Below are 16,841 nucleotides of genomic sequence, written 5' to 3' on the forward strand. Positions count from 1 at the left end.
ACATCTGTGCAGCCTGTTCCCAAAGCCAGGCCTGGGTTATGCTGAGCTTTGAGAGGCAATAGCTGTGGGCTCTCTTTTACTGTGTGTTAATATCTGTCCTAAATCTGATTGCAGGTTTGATGCGAAGAGAGCAGTGCAGCAGCTGAGAGCCTGCGGAGTGCTGGAGACCATCCGGATCAGTGCAGCTGGCTTCCCATCCAGGTGCTGGGCTGGGGATTCCCTGGGGTTGTGCTGCTCCTGCCACTTACCCAGCAGGCTCATTGTACCCAAGGCCAGGCTGGATGGGGCTTGGAGCATCCTGGGACAGTGGAAGGTGTCCCTGCCCATGGCAGGGGTGGCACTGGATGAGCTTTAAAGACCCTTCCAGACCAAACCCTTCTGGGATTATCTGAGGTGAGGGGGGTAGAAGAAAACACTTGTGTTGGCAGGACAATGTTTATTTAGGTTTGTTTATATCCAGGATAGATTTTTCTGCTTTTTTTTTTTGTTTGTTTCATTTTGCCAAACTCCTGTTATGTCCTGGGTTCCTCAGGTGTAAGAGATTCATTGTCAAGCAAAGGAGCTGCAAAGTGGGCATGACAGAGAGTGTGTTGTGCTTCATCCAGTGCTCCAGCTGGTGCTTTCATTCTGGTTCTGAGAGGTAATTTGCTCTCATGAAACCTCTGAAAAAGCTGATGCCTGGCAGACAAAGGAATCCAGCTTGGATGCTGTACCTAGGTGGACATCAAGTAACAAAACAACAGCTCTGGAAGCAAGCACTCCCCTAAAGCACTTCTTCACTGTTTGCCTGAAGCCCCTTTCACTGTTCAATTTGCTTTTCTTTGTGGTTTTTGTTTTTTTGGGTTTTTTTTCCCCTGGCTTCAGACATCTGCTGCAATCCTCATTTCACCCAAAAAAAATTCTGATTCTACTTTCAGAGAAAGAAAATAAGGGTTGTAAATTATTGTTGTAGAGTTTCACAGAGCACATCCAAAGCATCCTAGGCTTCAAACTCTTGCATCATAAAAAGGAGGGTTATGGGTGGTGTCCTCCTGCTGATTGAGATATAAAATTCAAAAGAGGTTTTTAAGGCCCAATAAATCAGAAAAAATAGACTATACATAAGTCCTGAAGATGACAAGGGCAAATAATTCTAAAAATGCATCAATTGCATTTTAGTGCCAAGCAGCTTTGTGTTAATGTCAGCAAAGCCATCAGCCTTTTTATATGGAACAAAGAAGTCATAAATATGCTCAGTGAAGTGTTGGCTAAGCGTGATGTGGAGCACCATGAGAAACTCCCTGTCCTGCATTTTGGGGAGGAGTGTGCTGCTCTCACCTCCTGAAAAGCTGCAGGGGCAGCAGCTGCAGGTTGAGGTGGCTCTGTCACCTCTGCTGGCCAGTGACCTCTGTGGGCAGGTCACAGTTGGTCCTGGGGTCCTTCCTGACCAGCTGAGTCCAGCTCCTTAAGGAGGAAGAAGGGAAAACAGGAGGAGAAGAAGAAAACTCTCATGGAACCCAATTTCTCTCTGTCCCCTGCCAGTGTGCGAGGGTGCAGGTCTGGGACCTCATGCTGGGAGTCTGACCCTGTTAGAAGACCCAGAATCACCTTTGGCTCTCATCTCTGAATCACCTTTGGCCCTCATCTGAGAACCAGCATCACCTTTGGCCCTCATCTGAGGGCTTCTGTGGAAGCAGCCAGTAAAAAGCTGCTTCTTCATTACTTGATCCCTAAGCCATGGTGGGGAATCAAAAATTCCAGCCCATGGGTTGTCTTTTACTACCATCTTTGTAGCCAGACCAAATCTGTCAGTCCTCTTGTAGTAAAAACCCTGAAACAATGAAAAATTGTTGTTTTTTTTTTTTTTTTTTTTTACATGGAAAAGGCCAGAGAAATGCAGTTCTTTGCTCCCCAAGCAAGCAGTCACTCTGCCCAGTGCAGTCTGGGCCTTGGCTCTGCCATGACGGGAGAGTTTGGGGAGCTCTGACCTGAGTGTTGTGTGTTTTGTGAGGCTTGTTACTGGTCTTATCATGGCTGCACAGATACCCTGTTCCTCTCCGTTCATAATTATCCTACAGATTTGTAGCGTTTTTCCATTTCTGCTCACTTAACTGCAGCTAATACTCTACAGCACTAAAATCAATGTGAAATCAGTAACTGGGGAGGGGGAGCAGAGGGGAGAAACCACTGCAGCACCTGGACACCAGCCAGGATCTATTGACAGCAAAGAATTGACCAGTGCAAGGGCCTCTCCACCCTGACAAACTAAAAAGTGATGCCCTCAGCTCTGCTTGCATGCTTTTGGTTATGAGATCTTTTCCCAGGACACTAGGAATACAGAACTCTTCCATCACTGCAACTTGTCAGCTCTCGTTCTTCCTCCAGGGACAAAAAAAAAAAGGGGGCAAAAAGCAATTTCAGCCTTTCAGAGTGACCTTCTCCAAAGTTTGTGATTCTTGAAGGACAGATCTTTGTGTATTTTAATATTTCTAGGATATAATTGTATGTAGGGACAGCTCTGCACCAAACAGGATACTCACTTTGGGCTCCAGTAGTTCTTCACCTTCCTTACTCAGAAAATTCCAATATTGAAAATCCAGACCCAGGAGCTGGACGATGTCATTGAAAGATTGTGAATAAACTGTGTATTTATATTGACTTTACAGACCATCTCGGGAAAAGATGTTTCCACATGATCTTGTTTTGTAGGAAAAGAACAGACTTTTAGTTATTTCTGCAGTTTTACATGTGATATCTCTTGGTTTTCATCACAGTGAATATTTATTATTCCTCTGTATTTCCTTATATTTTGAGACAGGTTGAATTTATATTGCTTGATTAAGGATAAAACCAAAAAGGAGAGTAATTGCTTTAAATTTAAACCTCTTGTGAAGGCTCTAAATTTGGAATACTTTAAAATAATAACAGAAAACTTGATCTTTGTGACTTTTGCTTTACTCGTGTGTAAGCAATTTACCCATAAAGCAACAGGGAATTTCCAAATTTGTTTATTTCAAGGTAAGTTTTATCCAGAAACAATAGAAAAACTCTTATTTTCGTCCTGTAATGTTTACCTCTGAATATATTCCAGCACACTGTCACTAGAGTAACTTTCTGAGGGTGATGTGGCTTTGACTCAGACATCTCTGGATAAATCCACCCGCTGCTGAAGAGTTCGGTGTTTTGAGTCCTTAATAATTTTTTTTACCTCTAGAAAAAGAAATAATTTTTAATACAAGTGGTAGTTGTTCAAGCTGTGTAAGTCTCAGAAATCTGAAGCCTTGGCCTCCCCACTCAGGGTGTTCCTGGGTTTATTTTACCATTTCCATGGTAGGCTGTGCTCTGGCTGCATCTGAAATAAATTGAATATGTATCATTTGCTTCAAAATGTTACTCAGCAGTTAAGAAATCTGTATCTGTTAGCATGTACATAAATGACTGTGATGAATGGAGTGTCTGAGGTGTGTAGGTAGTAAATCTATCATCAGCTTCCCTGGGTAAAGCGTGGAAGATGTCTCTGTGCTGTAAAACCATTCATCTTCCTTACAGAAACTGGCTGCATAGAGATGAGTCTGTAGAGAACTAATTGGTGCAGATCTCCGTGAATAGCAAAATAACTCTTTAAAACAAGGTTTTAAATTGGTTCTATCAAAATTGTACTTTTTTTCCCCCACCTGTTTGTTAAGGTGGTTTCCAGTCAGTGGTCCAGCAGCAGTGGTCTCCCACCGTGCCATCACTCTGAGTAACCTCATCACTGCAGTTCTCTCTGAATTACCCTCTTTGTAGTTGTTATGTATTTATAGTTTAAGTATCCTTGGCATTTGGCTGCTTCCTCTGGTCGCTGGAGCTCACTGTCAGATTCAGCATTTTTGTATCAATTCAGTGTGAAATCCCAGCTGCTAGACTCTATACATATTAAACATTTATAATTGAAAACTATCACGGACATCCTTGGATGTACAATTTTTTTTATAGAATGTGCCTTTAGCTGTCTGGCTGTCATTTCAGGATAACAAGACCTATAAATTGCTTTGGCTACCAACAGTTCTGTTTGCCCACACCCAACAAAGGTGCAATATGTAGATGGAGGGGCTTTCCCCCCCTCGTTTTTCCCTTTGAATATATTCCAGCTAATTTCAAGCCAGGCCAGCCTGCATGTTTTAGAACTAATTGAAAGGCAAATCTGTTCTGCTGCAGTAAACAAGGCAAGAGAAATTTTCTCCCTGAACTGCAGCTTCTAAAATAATTTCATGTCAAATCTTGGCTCTGAGATTGAACCTGCACCCTTCCAGACATGTTCTGACTCCTGTGGAAGGATCAATATCATCCAGCTCCTTCCTGCTTAATATATTGACCCCTTCAGGGGAGGGTGCCTTGTGGTGCTGCAAGGATTTCCCACACAAAACTGAGTTTGCTCAGCACCTGGGATGGTCTTGGGTGAATTTGCTTACTCTGAGTGAAAACATTTCACTTTCAGTTATTTTAGGGTACCAAAAGAAACCATATTATGGTTAAGAATTTGAAGGTTTTTTTGACCTATTACACTGCTTTCAGCTGTTCACTCAGTGCAGCTGGCATAACATTGCTGAAACAATGGGTTGTGGATATTTTGGGCAGTTATTGACTGCTTGGAAAGATGCTTCTTGGAAGCTTCCTTAGAATGCCAACCCCAGTTTCCTACCCACGCTCTCCCTTCAATTTGGCATTGTAATAAACACAGCTGACTCTGCTCAGGTTCATAAACCCTCGATTTTGGTCAGGAGCAGCCCCTTTGCTTTGCACCTGGCTGCATTTTTGTGTAAAACATCCAAATCTGGTTGCTTAAACTACAGAAAAAAGATTACTTTATTTGTAGTGTGTGCTATGTTTTATTCCCTCTGTTTCTTGTAGGTGACAAAGACTTTGCTGGGACGACCAAGTCTCAGTCTCTTAGCCAACCATCCTCTTTGCTGCTTGAGCCCAAGGAGGGGTTTTTTCCACAGGCATAAGTTATTTTCCTGCATTCTTCCCTTCCCTTTATTGCCTTTTCCCCTTAGTGACCCATGCTGACATCAAAGCAAAATTCAACTGTTTGAGGTTGGCTTGATCTCAAGTTTGGGTAGCATCTGCCCAGTCCTTTGTGCCTCCTTCTTCCTGTTTCTCAGTTGTGCAGGTATAAAAATGCCCTGGTTCCATCTCCTTTCTCTGCATCACTTATCTGGATCTTAAAACTTGATAATAAAAATACAGAGCTGCATTTATTTAGTGTCCCTTGGTGGCTTCCAGCCCTCAGCACTGAGGCTTGCCCATGCTGTGTGTTGTGTGGCAGCATGCCAAGCACCTGAGATCTGTTTTTTATTTGATACCTGTCCACAAGTTGAACTGAGGTGTACCCTTCCCACAGTCTTTCCTGACCTGCTAAGCTGTGGGGTAACAAAGCCCATCCCCTGTCGCCTGCTGGGAGTCAGTGTGTGGCTTGGCAAGTATGAATTAATTTTATCTTTTTGTTGTTTTCATGTTTGTTTTTGTTTTCCCTTTTAAAATGAATGCATTGTACCTTAAAAAAAAAAAAAAGTATGTGCAGAAAAATAATTTTAAAAGTGCATGTACAGCAAAGCACTGAACTTCAGTATTTCTGCACCGGAGAAATCTCCCTTGCAGGGCTGGGGGATCATGTTTGTTTCTCTCCCAGAGATAGTTGTAAGGAAATTTTATACAGTTTTGAGCCTCGAGTGGTTCAATGAAGCACGTTACATTAAACCTGAGTGCTTTAATTGTTCCTTTCTCCAGGGAGGATTGTGTAGCAGCACCTATGAACCCCTGCAGCTTTCTTTTGCTGGTGAACTGGGATGGCAAATATCCCAGCGAAACTCCTCATGGGCTGGCTGAGCCCTGTTGTGGCACAGATTTTGTCTTGATGCCCCATGGGCAATAATACAGGAGCAGTGTGGTGTGAGGGCTGTCATTCCCTGATAAATAAGAGAGTGGTGAGAGCAGGAGGAAGGCAGTTCTGTGCCCTGGGGCTCAGCATGGGGCTGTGAGCCTCTGGGACATGTGGCTGCGGGGCTGTGGATGCCACCAGTCCTACAAACACCTCGGTAGAAACCAGGGGATGTATTCCCTGACTCTTCCAATGTCTCAGATGAGACTTACTCCTGAAAAGTGAGTCATTTTTATTAAGGATGGACATGGAAAATAATTTTTTTCCGCCTTGGGAAATGAGAATGACAGGCTCTGGAGGAAGACCCACTGTGCAGTGACCTATGATTTATTTTTAAGGAATTCCTGCAAGTGTCTGATTCTTGTTTGTGGGCAGCTGTGGGATCTCCATCTCTGCCGTGGTCCTGGAAGATGATGGATTTTGCTTTCTGCCCAGCTTGGACCTGTGCCCTGAGTTTCGTGTTCTGCCTTTTCACCATCAGCTCTTAGCTGGAAGAGCCTGGGTGGCACCTGTAGGATGATGTTTTTTCTCCAGATATCAGCAGCTAATAATGCCAGTGCCTGAGCTGGCTCTGGCAGGTTAATGGGAATACTCCTCCCTTCTCTCTTCCTCCCTCCCAAGCTTTCCCTGGCTCGAGCAGTACCCGAGCCAGCCTCGTGTGCTTGGCTGGGTGCCTCGGGCTCTGCATGCTCTGCTTCTCCTCTCAGGTTTGATTTGGAGCTGTGTAAACCCCGGGCCTGCTTAAAATGAAAATGGGTTTTGTTTGCACAATGCAAAATGGGAAATGTAATTATAAAACAGAGGCACTGGGAAAGCAAAGAGGAGGCAAGTTTAAGTTAAACCTTACAGGACACAAGCTTGTAGTCTTGCAAAATCTTTGTGCTCAGTTTTCCCTCCCCATAGCTGACATCTTAGTTTTTTTTAGTAGTAATCCAGTACTTTTGGTTATTTGAGGGTGGGTAGCCTTAGCTGCCTGGCCTCAGGACTAGCCCATGGAGACAGAGATTGAATCAGCACTAAATCTGGCTGTTACAGAGCCAATCTGAGCATTCTGAGTATGGGAAATCCTTTCATCACAGTGGCCCTCATGCTTCTGCCCCCACAAACTCTCCATTTTACCTTTGGCTTTAGGTGCAATCCTGAGGGTATTCTGGTTTTTGCCAGTCCTGTTATTCTTTACTAGTTGTGTCCTGGGTGCTGTGTGTCCATGCAGGAGTTACATGTGGTTTATCAATCCACCTTTTTTCCCCATTTGCTCTCTTCATTCCCTTTGCAAACATTTCCTTCTACTGCACTCTTTTCAATGAAAAAAAGCATTTGCTTTCCTCCCCTTTTCTGAAGTGACGCAAAACTCTGTTGGCTGTGTGTTTTGAAATCAGCAATATGCCTGTCTTAGCAAATACCACAGCTTCCAGCCTTCAAGGTGTTTCACGAGAGATACCAGCAGCTGGAGCAGATGATTGTGCAGGGCCCTTCCTGAAGAGTTTTGTTTCATGATGCATTTTGTAGAGCTGGCAGCTGTGACTGCTCAGGTGGTCTCACTCAGTCTCACCACTGCAAACTGGCCACGACCTGTCACAAGCAATGCTCTGGCCCTTTGCAGTTTATTTTCCCTTCCATGCACTAAAGAAGTGTAAAAATAGGGAAAATTTGGTTCAGTAATGCAAAAAAGTTAAGGTATGCATGGGGCTTGTGGGTGAAGAGGATGTTTCTGTATGGCAGCTCTTCACAGTTTGTTCTCGTCCTGGTTGCCAGAGCATCCCTGCAGGTAAGGATCAGGCCCACAGGTGGTTTTGTTGAGTGAGGGCAGAAATCAAATCCTCTGTGATTCTCTCCAGTCTCTCTTTGATGCTTGTTATGTGTATTTTGTGGAAATATCAATGATCATTCTGGACATTGCTGGAAAAATTTAGTGTTAATTAAAATCTTAGGTTTTGAGGGGTTTATAACTCACTCTGTTAATTTAGAGAAGGCTGAAACTTGGCAGATGCTGAAGCAATTTCAAGATCTCAGTCTGCAGGCTCTACATCTATCACCAGCAGCGGGAGATGATATTTCTAGCAGCAGGATATAGTGCTCTAATTCCTTCAATTAGCATGGCCTGTTTGGAGGCTTTGCTACTGGAGACAGTAAGGCATCTTCCAAGGGGCTGCTTCGTCTTTCCAGAGGCAAAAGATTTTGTGTTTGTTTGAAGGGTGTCAGTCACAGACCTCAAAATGGAGCAATTAGGGGAGTGGATGGAAATTAGTATTCAGCAGAGTTTGGGAACACAAAACCCAAAGAATATCTATTTGATTCATTCTCTATAACTTTATGAAGATTGCTGTTTAATTTTTATTTTTGGGCAATCAAGAGATCCATGATTTCTCCCAAGTTAGCTTCTCCTTTCTGACGGGAACAGCATTGTTGCATTTGAGTGGTAAAGAGCAGCAGATTGGGAAGCACATCAGGGGTGAAAACAGGGTGATCTGTGGCCTTTCTGTTCCAGGCTAGAAAGGCCCCATGGTCATTCAGTGTCTGAGATTGGGGCCAAGCTGGGGGTGGGTAGCTCCTTTTGGAGTTGGTCCATGCTAAGGGTAGTGGTGAGAAATCCCTTGAAATATTTCACACTTTGGCTCATCTACGACTCCAAGCACTTTATTTTAGTGAAACAGTGCCCAGCATGCAGACTAACCCAGCGTGTGCTTTGCTTTCAGGTGGTCCTACCCTGACTTTTTCAATAGGTACCGTGTGCTTATGAACAAGAGAGACCTCTCTAAGAACGACAAGAAGCAGATCTGTCAGACCCTGCTGGAAGACCTCATTAAGGTGAGCTGGGATCAGATCTTTGTCACTGATGCTAAAAGCACAGAACTCGTGGCTTTGATGTGGCCTGAAATTGCTCCAGCTTTACCCTGCTGCATGTGCAGGTGCTTCTCCACCCCAGGCAGCCTGGGGGTTTTCCCAAAATGAGGGAGTCTTGCAAAGAGGTGGCAGGAGCAAGTGGGACATGGGATTTCTTGGTTGTGGTCAAGAGGAGTGAATCATTTCAGTGCTGGTGAAATCCAGAGTGTTCTGTCACTGGCTGGGCATGAATGACTGGCCACTTCTAAAAATGTGTCCCCCCATCCCCTCCTTCTGGTTTTGTCTAGCCACAGCTGGAGCACTTTTCAGGGGTCCACCCTGGGACAATGTCATGAAACTTAGTCAATAATTAAATGACTCTTTGCACAAATGAGTAAGGAAAATGTGCAGTAAATGCCTTTTCTTGATGTGTGGGAGACTTTCAGTGGTCCTATGTGGAAAAAAAATCCCACAGATTGGGACTTCTTTACCACAAACAAGTCAGAAGGTTTTGCCACCTCACCCTACCAAAACTTTACTGCTTGCTTGTATGCATTATTTGCAAATGTGCATGCAAAGATTTCTTGCTGTTGAGTGGCTCAGAATGTGCACAGCACCTTAGGCAGGTTTTAATGTTTGATCTCTTGTTTTCCTGTGGGGTTTTGAGGAATTTACCCAACTGAGTTCCTCTTTTTGCTTTTTACACCCAGTGTTACCCTTGGCTGCAGAGCTTTTTGCAGCACATGTATAACTTTGTAGATCTAAGCATTAATCTTTTTGAAAAAGAAATATTTTTCTTGAAGTGCTCTGGTGTTGCATTTCTAGTCTGGTGTAGTGGAAGGCATCCTTGCCCATGGCAGGAAGGTTGGATATATGTAAGGTTTAAGGTCCCCTCCAACCTAAACAATTTTGTGATTCTGTGATTTCTTTATTTACGTAAAAACCAACAAATAACAAAAAACCAAATCCAAGCAAAATGCCCGAACCCGCCCAAAAAACCAAACAAACCCAAAATAAAATAAATCCCAAATAAACACCTGCACCACAAAAAACCAAAACCAAACAACAACAAAAAAAACCCAGACCAACCAAGCAAAAAAATCCATAAAACACAAATAGCCCAACCCAAAACCCCTTTAAAATTTGTGTAAATATATGGAGTTTAAGACTGAATCCTAGTGCTGCTTTCCTTAATGGGTGTGTAGATGCTCAAGTGTAGTAAGTCTAATGGTATCTAATAATGTCAATGATATCTAATAATGTCTAATAAGTCTAATAATCTAATGTATCTAATAATGGAGTCTAGTAATATCTTCATTACCCAATTAAGAAGAGATGTGAGTTGATAAATTTGATTCAAAGTAGTGTTTTTAACTCTGTATCTACTGATCAACTTAGACTGAAAACAAACAAACAAAAAAGGAATGTTTACCTCAATTAAATATAATTTCCTTTATGCTTTTGAAAAGGATCCAGACAAGTTCCAGTTTGGCCGTACCAAGATCTTTTTCCGTGCAGGCCAGGTGGCATATCTGGAGAAGCTGCGGGCAGATAAGTTCAGAGCTGCCACCATCATGATCCAGAAGACGGTGCGGGGCTGGCTGCAGAGGGCCAGGTACCAGCGGCTGAGGCGAGCCACCCTCGCCCTGCAGCGCTACGCCCGCGGGCACCTGGCACGCAGGTGGGTCCTGGGGAGCCTCAGAGGGGGGCAGCTGGGGAGCCAGGTGTGGAAACACCTCTGGCCACCTGGGTTTTCAATTGGTTACATCCTGGGCGTTTCATATGAGGAGCTTTGGAAATGCTCCGCTGGCTTGAGAGCAAGATGAGTAATGTGCGTGTGGGTAACGCTGTGGTGAGTTTCTAAAAAAACTCTAAAGGGCTAAAGTTGGGGCTTATTTCTGGCCCCTCTAGCTGGCTTTATTTAGGGGCGAGAGATCAAAATTCTTTGCCTCAAACTGGGTTTGTACTTACATTAGTTTAATTTCTAGGTGCTGGGCCAAGGTCATAACATAGACATGGTTGTAATGAGGTGACTACAGCTCTCTGAAGGATTTAGGTGAAAGTGTTTCACAGAACTAATATTTTCCTGGGACTGCCTTTGGTAAAGGGCATTTGGATCAGCCAGGGAAGGGCTGCCTAGTTGGTATGCACTCCTCCCCTGCAGAGACAAGGTTTGTGTCTCTTGATGTCCAGAGGGAGTTCTCAGGATTGATTGCCTGTATCCTTTGTAATGAGGAAAATGACTCTAAATCACTGGCAGGGGGGGATGTGTACAGTAGATAATAAAGGAGCCTCATGTTAACTGTTTCTGTGCAGGAACCCTTGTGTCAGTGGCTTGCTGGGGTTTCTGTAGGTAGCACTCTGCTGGAGCTGGGCTGCTGTGGCAGATACGGGGTGGATGTGAGGGAAGAGTGAAGCAATGCAGCAGCATCCCAACACACTGGCCACCTTCCTTCTTGTGGCCCTTCTTCAAGCCAGACAATCAGCAGAACATCAGAGATACTAGCTGAATTTGTGGTGTTATTTGTGATTGTGGAAGGGGTTGATGTCAGGGAGAACCAGCTGCTGCAGAGTTTCTTCTACATAATTTTTCAGTTTCCCTCTTGGTGCAGGGTTTGTAGGGTGGGATGGCATCTGAGTAACTACTGTCTCTTTTTGGAGACAGACCATCCCTTATCCTCTTCAGGAAGCCCTGGCTCAGTGGGTCCTAATGAGAAACCATTTGCCTCAATCAGAGGAATATATAAACCAATCTGATGTGGCTCTTCGTTTTGATACGCTTTTCACAAAATAAAAGAAGGGGATCAAATTTCTGTATAATGCTGCATGCTGAGAGCAATAAATGAATCATAAATCCAGCAAAACAAGCTAATTATCAAATTTAATGGAGGGTTTATGGGCACTTATTAACCGGTGTAACAGCAAATTGAACATGAGTTCAGCTGGAGAATGGGAGCAACATGGTGCGGAGTTGACCACATCCCTCATTATTTACTGTCTCTGAATGGCTCGAGGCTCTGCTCAGGAATGTTGCCAAAGCAGTGCACACCAGTTTAAATGTCAAATCAATTTGCTGCTGTTTTCACTGAGTCAGTAGTGTGCTTTTTATAGTCAGGGAGGTGATGGAGCCAACCTGGGTGCTGGTTAGAGCAAGGATGCAAGGCAGAGAGTTCAAACTAAGGAAAACCTGGGGAATACTTGGATTTAATGCTGTTTGGGAGCAATGAGGTGTGTTGATCTGTGGTTCCAGTGCTCCTGGGTTCCATGGCTGCTGTCTGATAGCATGGAGGCTGCTGTCTGATAGCACCCTAGCTGTTGGGATGTTCTTTCCTGAATACTACCAAGCCACATTAGACAAAAGTTTTCCTCCCCCTCTGGTTTAAAACTTACTGCATCAGAAGAAAAGTTGAGTTTATTTTCCCTGCTTACCCTCCTTCTGTGCACTGCAGGCTTTTCCAGCACCTGAGGAGGACGAGGGCTGCTATCATCCTGCAGAAGCAGTACCGAATGCTGCGGATGCGCCGGGCCTTCCTGAGGGTCTGCAGCGCCACCCTCACCATCCAGGCTTTTGCTCGGGGCATGTTTGTCAGGAGGATTTACCGCCAGGTACATGCCTAGGAGGGTCTTTGCATGAGGAAAGAACCTTTATGTTTACTTCTGCTGTGGCTGTGTTGATGTTTGTGAGGCTGACAGCCCCTAGTGTTGCCAGAGGACCGAGGGTGATGGTGAGCTTTGCTATTTAAAGTTGTGCGAGCAAAAAGCATTTTGGCAGCAGCACCTCAGCAGAGCAGCTAAATGGAGTTGGTCACTGTGGTGCCAGGAGGTGTTGTGGAGATGTGGAAATGTCATTTGGTCTAAGCTATGCTCTGCTGAAACCTCCCCATCCCACTGAATGTGTGTCGCAGCTGCATGCAGGGGCTGCTCCCAGTAGGGTAGGAGGACAAGAAGGGTCTGTCATGGAAGGCAGTAAGTAATTTGTTGATAGAAATATCTCTTTAATTAGGTCTCTCCTTTAGCTTTCTGTGTTAAACCCAGAGTGGGACACAAAAGATTTAGAGTTTCATGACAGCAGTGGTACAGTGAGAAATCACTGAATCCTGTGGTGGTTTGGGTGTGAGGGACCTTAAAGATCGCCTCATTCCACCCCTGCTGTGGGCAGGGACACCTTCCACTATGCCAGGTTGCTCCAAGCCCTGTCCAGTGGTCACTTGGTCACTTCCAGGGACAGGGATCCAGGGACAGCCACAGATTCTCTGGAAGCCCTGTGCCAAGGCATTGCCACCCTCACAGCCAGGAATTCCTTCCCAATATCCCATCTAACTCTGCTCTCTAGCAGTGGGAAGTCATTGTTCCTTGTCCTGTCCCCTCATCACTTGTCCAAAGTCTTTCTCCAGCTACTCTCTGTCAGGAAACTGAGAACAGCTTTGGACAATCTTCTGTCTAGTCCTCACACGCAGCACTGTGTTGGTAGTTACCTAAACTGGTGCCTAACTGGGTTGTGGGGCTGCTCCAAGAAGTGAGAGGCTCCAAGAGGGAAAAGCCTGTTCCTGGAAATAATTGAAATTACCTGGACACCTGGTGACCTCCCAGAAACACCAGGGCTGTCCTTTGAGACACAGCAGCTGGTGATAAGGAATTTGTGCTGCCACTGCTGTTTCAGCATCTATTTTTTAAAGTGGAAGCTTCTGCAGAGGAGGCAGCTGATCCAGCACTTAAACTCTCTAAGATTCAAGGCCACCCAAATCTTAACAAGGTGTAGAAGTTGTCTGAAGGCCAGGCCTCTCTAATCTGAGTGTCCTTAATCTCTGGAGCACCTGGGGTGTAGGTTTTAGATAAAAGTGTTGGTTCCAGTGCATGTTCTGCGAGAGATGCAGGGCAGTGGGTGATGATCTGTGGGATGAGGGCATGCCCAGTGCCCACCCAAAATTTCTCTGTAAAGCTGAAATAAGTCCCCAAGGCAATGCAGGGGTTTCTTCTAAGTATTTGGGCATCCCTAGCTTTCCCCATTTATAAATGCCGAGACTGGAGACATATAAAGCTCATTTCACAGTCATTTTTGCTGCATCTTAAATTCATACAATCCCTTTATTCTGAATTAAAATTTGCAACTGCAAAGAAAGCCTTAGGGTGAAACATAATATTTATAAGAGAAGCTGATAGGATAACCTTTTCTGAGACAACTTAACCCAAACTAATAACAATAAAGTGTCTTGTAATCTTCAAATTCTCCTATTTATTTCCTTAGCAGACTGAAGCATAAGGAAGCTATTAACAACATGCTGTTTGTATCTCTAAAATGTCAGCCTTCAATTTTAGAGAGCAAAATTTAACTGCCACTGACTGACAAGATAGCTGTAAATTTTGGGGAAGAAATTCAATGCAAATATGCCAGAAATTTCATGAAAACAGATAAAAATTACTACGAATTGAACCATCCTGGAGAACTAGCTGCACACTGTAGTGAAAGGACTCATAGTTTTATTTGAAGGTTATTCACATGATATGAAATCCCACCAGGATAGCATTTATCTGCAGTAAAAATTATCATAATGCAGAGGCAGAACACAGGAAAAAAAATCTACAGATCTGTTCTGGTGATGTCTGATGCTGAGGGCACAGTGAGTTCATTGCTGAGTGTTGGCGTGTCTGTTAATGAGTGTTTATTCTGGAGCTGTCACTCTGGTGGATCTCAGTACTCTTCTGAGGTGGTCCACGAAGTCACACTTGAGCCCAGATGTCACCTGCTCCCACTAAGTCCTCACAACCAGGATCATATCCCCTCGTGTCACTGGCCAAGCAGGTCTTTGAGACCAAGCAGGCTCCTAGGAGAGGTGTTCTGCCTGCATCCATTGAGAACAGTTCCTGTCCATGAAGGAGGGTGCAAAACCACAGCCTTCATTTCCAGCCATCAGCACATGCATCTACCTGGACATTCCTTGGAGGAGAAGTCCTTTGCAAGCAGCTAGGGAAGTGTTTAATGTTTGTTGCAGCCAAACCAGAGTTGCTGTACAGGTGACCTTTCAGGAGCGGCCTTAAGCTGAAGGAAAGTAGATTTAGAGAAGATATTGGGAAGGCTGTGAGGGTGGGGAGGCCATGGCACAGGTTTCCCAGAGCAACTGTCTTGGGACTTCTGCTGGTCAGAGTGACCCCGAGATACGTTAGAAAGTCTTTTTTCCCACCCCAGCAGTCAAAGAAGTCAGAGCTCTTCAGTTCTCCGTCTCAAGGTGGTTTATTGTTTCTTATCTATAAAATTGTTTCTCCTGGCCTGCTGAGGTCCGCTCAGCAGGACAGTCAGAGGCACTCTGCCTCCCCCGGGGCGGTGTTATCTTTTTATACTAAAAACTGCATGTACAATATTTACAATTACTTTCCAATACCTATCACAAATGTTAGACAGGAAGCTTCTACTCTAAACCAGTCTAAAAATGCCAACATCACAGCAGAAGATGGAGGCCAAGAAGAGAAGGAGAAAGGTTGGACATGCCCAGATTCTTCAATCTTGCCCCTGAACCCCCATTCTAAAAACCCCAAAAAATCTATTTTTCACCCTATGACAAACTGATTAGTATTCTACTTATACTTTTGTGGCTTGCAGATCCTCATATAAGGTTGGTAACTTTTTCCATGTGTCATAATCAAAGTCACAGGTGTCTTGGGCTCTGTGCCAGGGTCTCTGAGCCCCCTTGCCAGGGGTCCTGGCAATCCAGGACGGCCGAAGGGATGTCCTGAATTCTGACACAACTGGATCCCTGGAAGTTTGCAAGGCCAGGTTGGACAGAGCTTGGAACACCCTGGTCTAGTGGAAGTGCCCCTGCCCATGGTGGATGATCTTTAAAGTCCCTCCAACCCAAACTGTTCTGTTGTTCCACAATTCCATGCCTTCCCCCTGTTGACCGCCCCGTTGTGGCCGTGTTTTGCAGATGCTGATGGAGCACAAGGCCACCATCCTGCAGAAGTATGCCCGGGGCTGGCTGGCCCGCGTGCGGTTCCGCCGGGCCCAGGCCGCCGCCGTGGTGCTGCAGTGCCACTGGCGGCGCCTCAGGGCCCGGCGCCAGCTGCAGGCCCTCCGCATCGAGGCCCGCTCGGCACAGCACCTCAAGAAGCTCAACATCGGCATGGAGAACAAGGTGGTGCAGCTGCAGAGGAAGGTGGACGAGCAGGTACGTCCGGGGATGTGCAGGGACGGGCCCGGCCCAGCCACCGCTTTGGGCCTTCCCGTGTCGTGTGGGAAGGGCCGTTGTGAAAAATGCCAGTCACTTGTTTTTGAAATGTTAAAAGGTTAATAGTAATAAAATGGTTATAAAAATAGTAATATAATTAGAGTAATGAAAATTTGAAGAGTTGAGATTAGGACAATAGGAGACAATAAGAACAAAGAGTTACGGATAGTCCGGGTATCTTTTCTGGGCAAAATAAGCCTGAAAAAGGACACACATTAACGGAGGATTAACCCTTAAAAACAATAGCCTGTTGCATATTCATACGCCTCACACATGATGCATAAATGCCTTTCAAACAAAGGATTCTGTCTGGTCAGTGTCAACTTCTTCCTCTGAATCCTAATGGCATCTTCAGGGCTGAGTAAGGAGGGAAGAAGTTAATTTCTTCTGATAAGAGAGCGATAAATTCTCTTTCTCTGAAAGATTCAGGTGTCCTATGGCTGCTATCTCGATGCAAGTCCTTTCTTTAAAAAAGTAACTTGCATAGCATAATTTCTATTTTAACATTATGTTATAATCTAAAACTATATTTAACATACTTCTAAAAAAGTAATATAGCATAACATTCTGACATAACGCATATAATATTCATTTTAATATTTGTGAAAAGCCAATCATAAAATACGCATTTTTCACAGTCGTGTTGGTGGCAGCTGAGCATTTGTAAGGGTGGGACACAGCGTGCTCCAAGCTACACTGGAATTGTTGTGGGGACTGCCCAGCAGGGCTCAGAGGGGGGAAAATAGAACAGCAGTTTTGGAAAGTGTTGCTTGAAAACCCAAGCCAGCTCCACGTGGCATCCAATGTCACGGGTTTGGGGCTGAATTGCCCTGCTGTGCTTTTTGCTCTGTGGGCGCTGAGTGTGCAGAGTGTGTGCCACCCCTAGCGTTGTAAACTGT

At 44.8% G+C, this 16,841-nt stretch overlaps 1 protein-coding gene across 1 annotated transcript in view; it reads left to right on the forward strand.

Moving 5' to 3' along the window:
- The window catches only part of MYO5B (myosin VB), a 145,863-nt gene that overhangs the window by 85,237 nt on the left and 43,785 nt on the right, over positions 1–16,841 (forward strand). Inside the window, exons 17-21 of the mRNA XM_066569163.1 lie at positions 115–201; positions 8,596–8,707; positions 10,192–10,403; positions 12,172–12,328; positions 15,643–15,882. Coding sequence (XP_066425260.1) covers positions 115–201; positions 8,596–8,707; positions 10,192–10,403; positions 12,172–12,328; positions 15,643–15,882 — 808 coding nt within the window. The remainder of the gene's footprint in view (positions 1–114; positions 202–8,595; positions 8,708–10,191; positions 10,404–12,171; positions 12,329–15,642; positions 15,883–16,841) is intronic.

This window comes from Molothrus aeneus, chromosome Z (assembly GCF_037042795.1).
Source record: "Molothrus aeneus isolate 106 chromosome Z, BPBGC_Maene_1.0, whole genome shotgun sequence".
NCBI lineage: Eukaryota > Metazoa > Chordata > Aves > Passeriformes > Icteridae > Molothrus > Molothrus aeneus.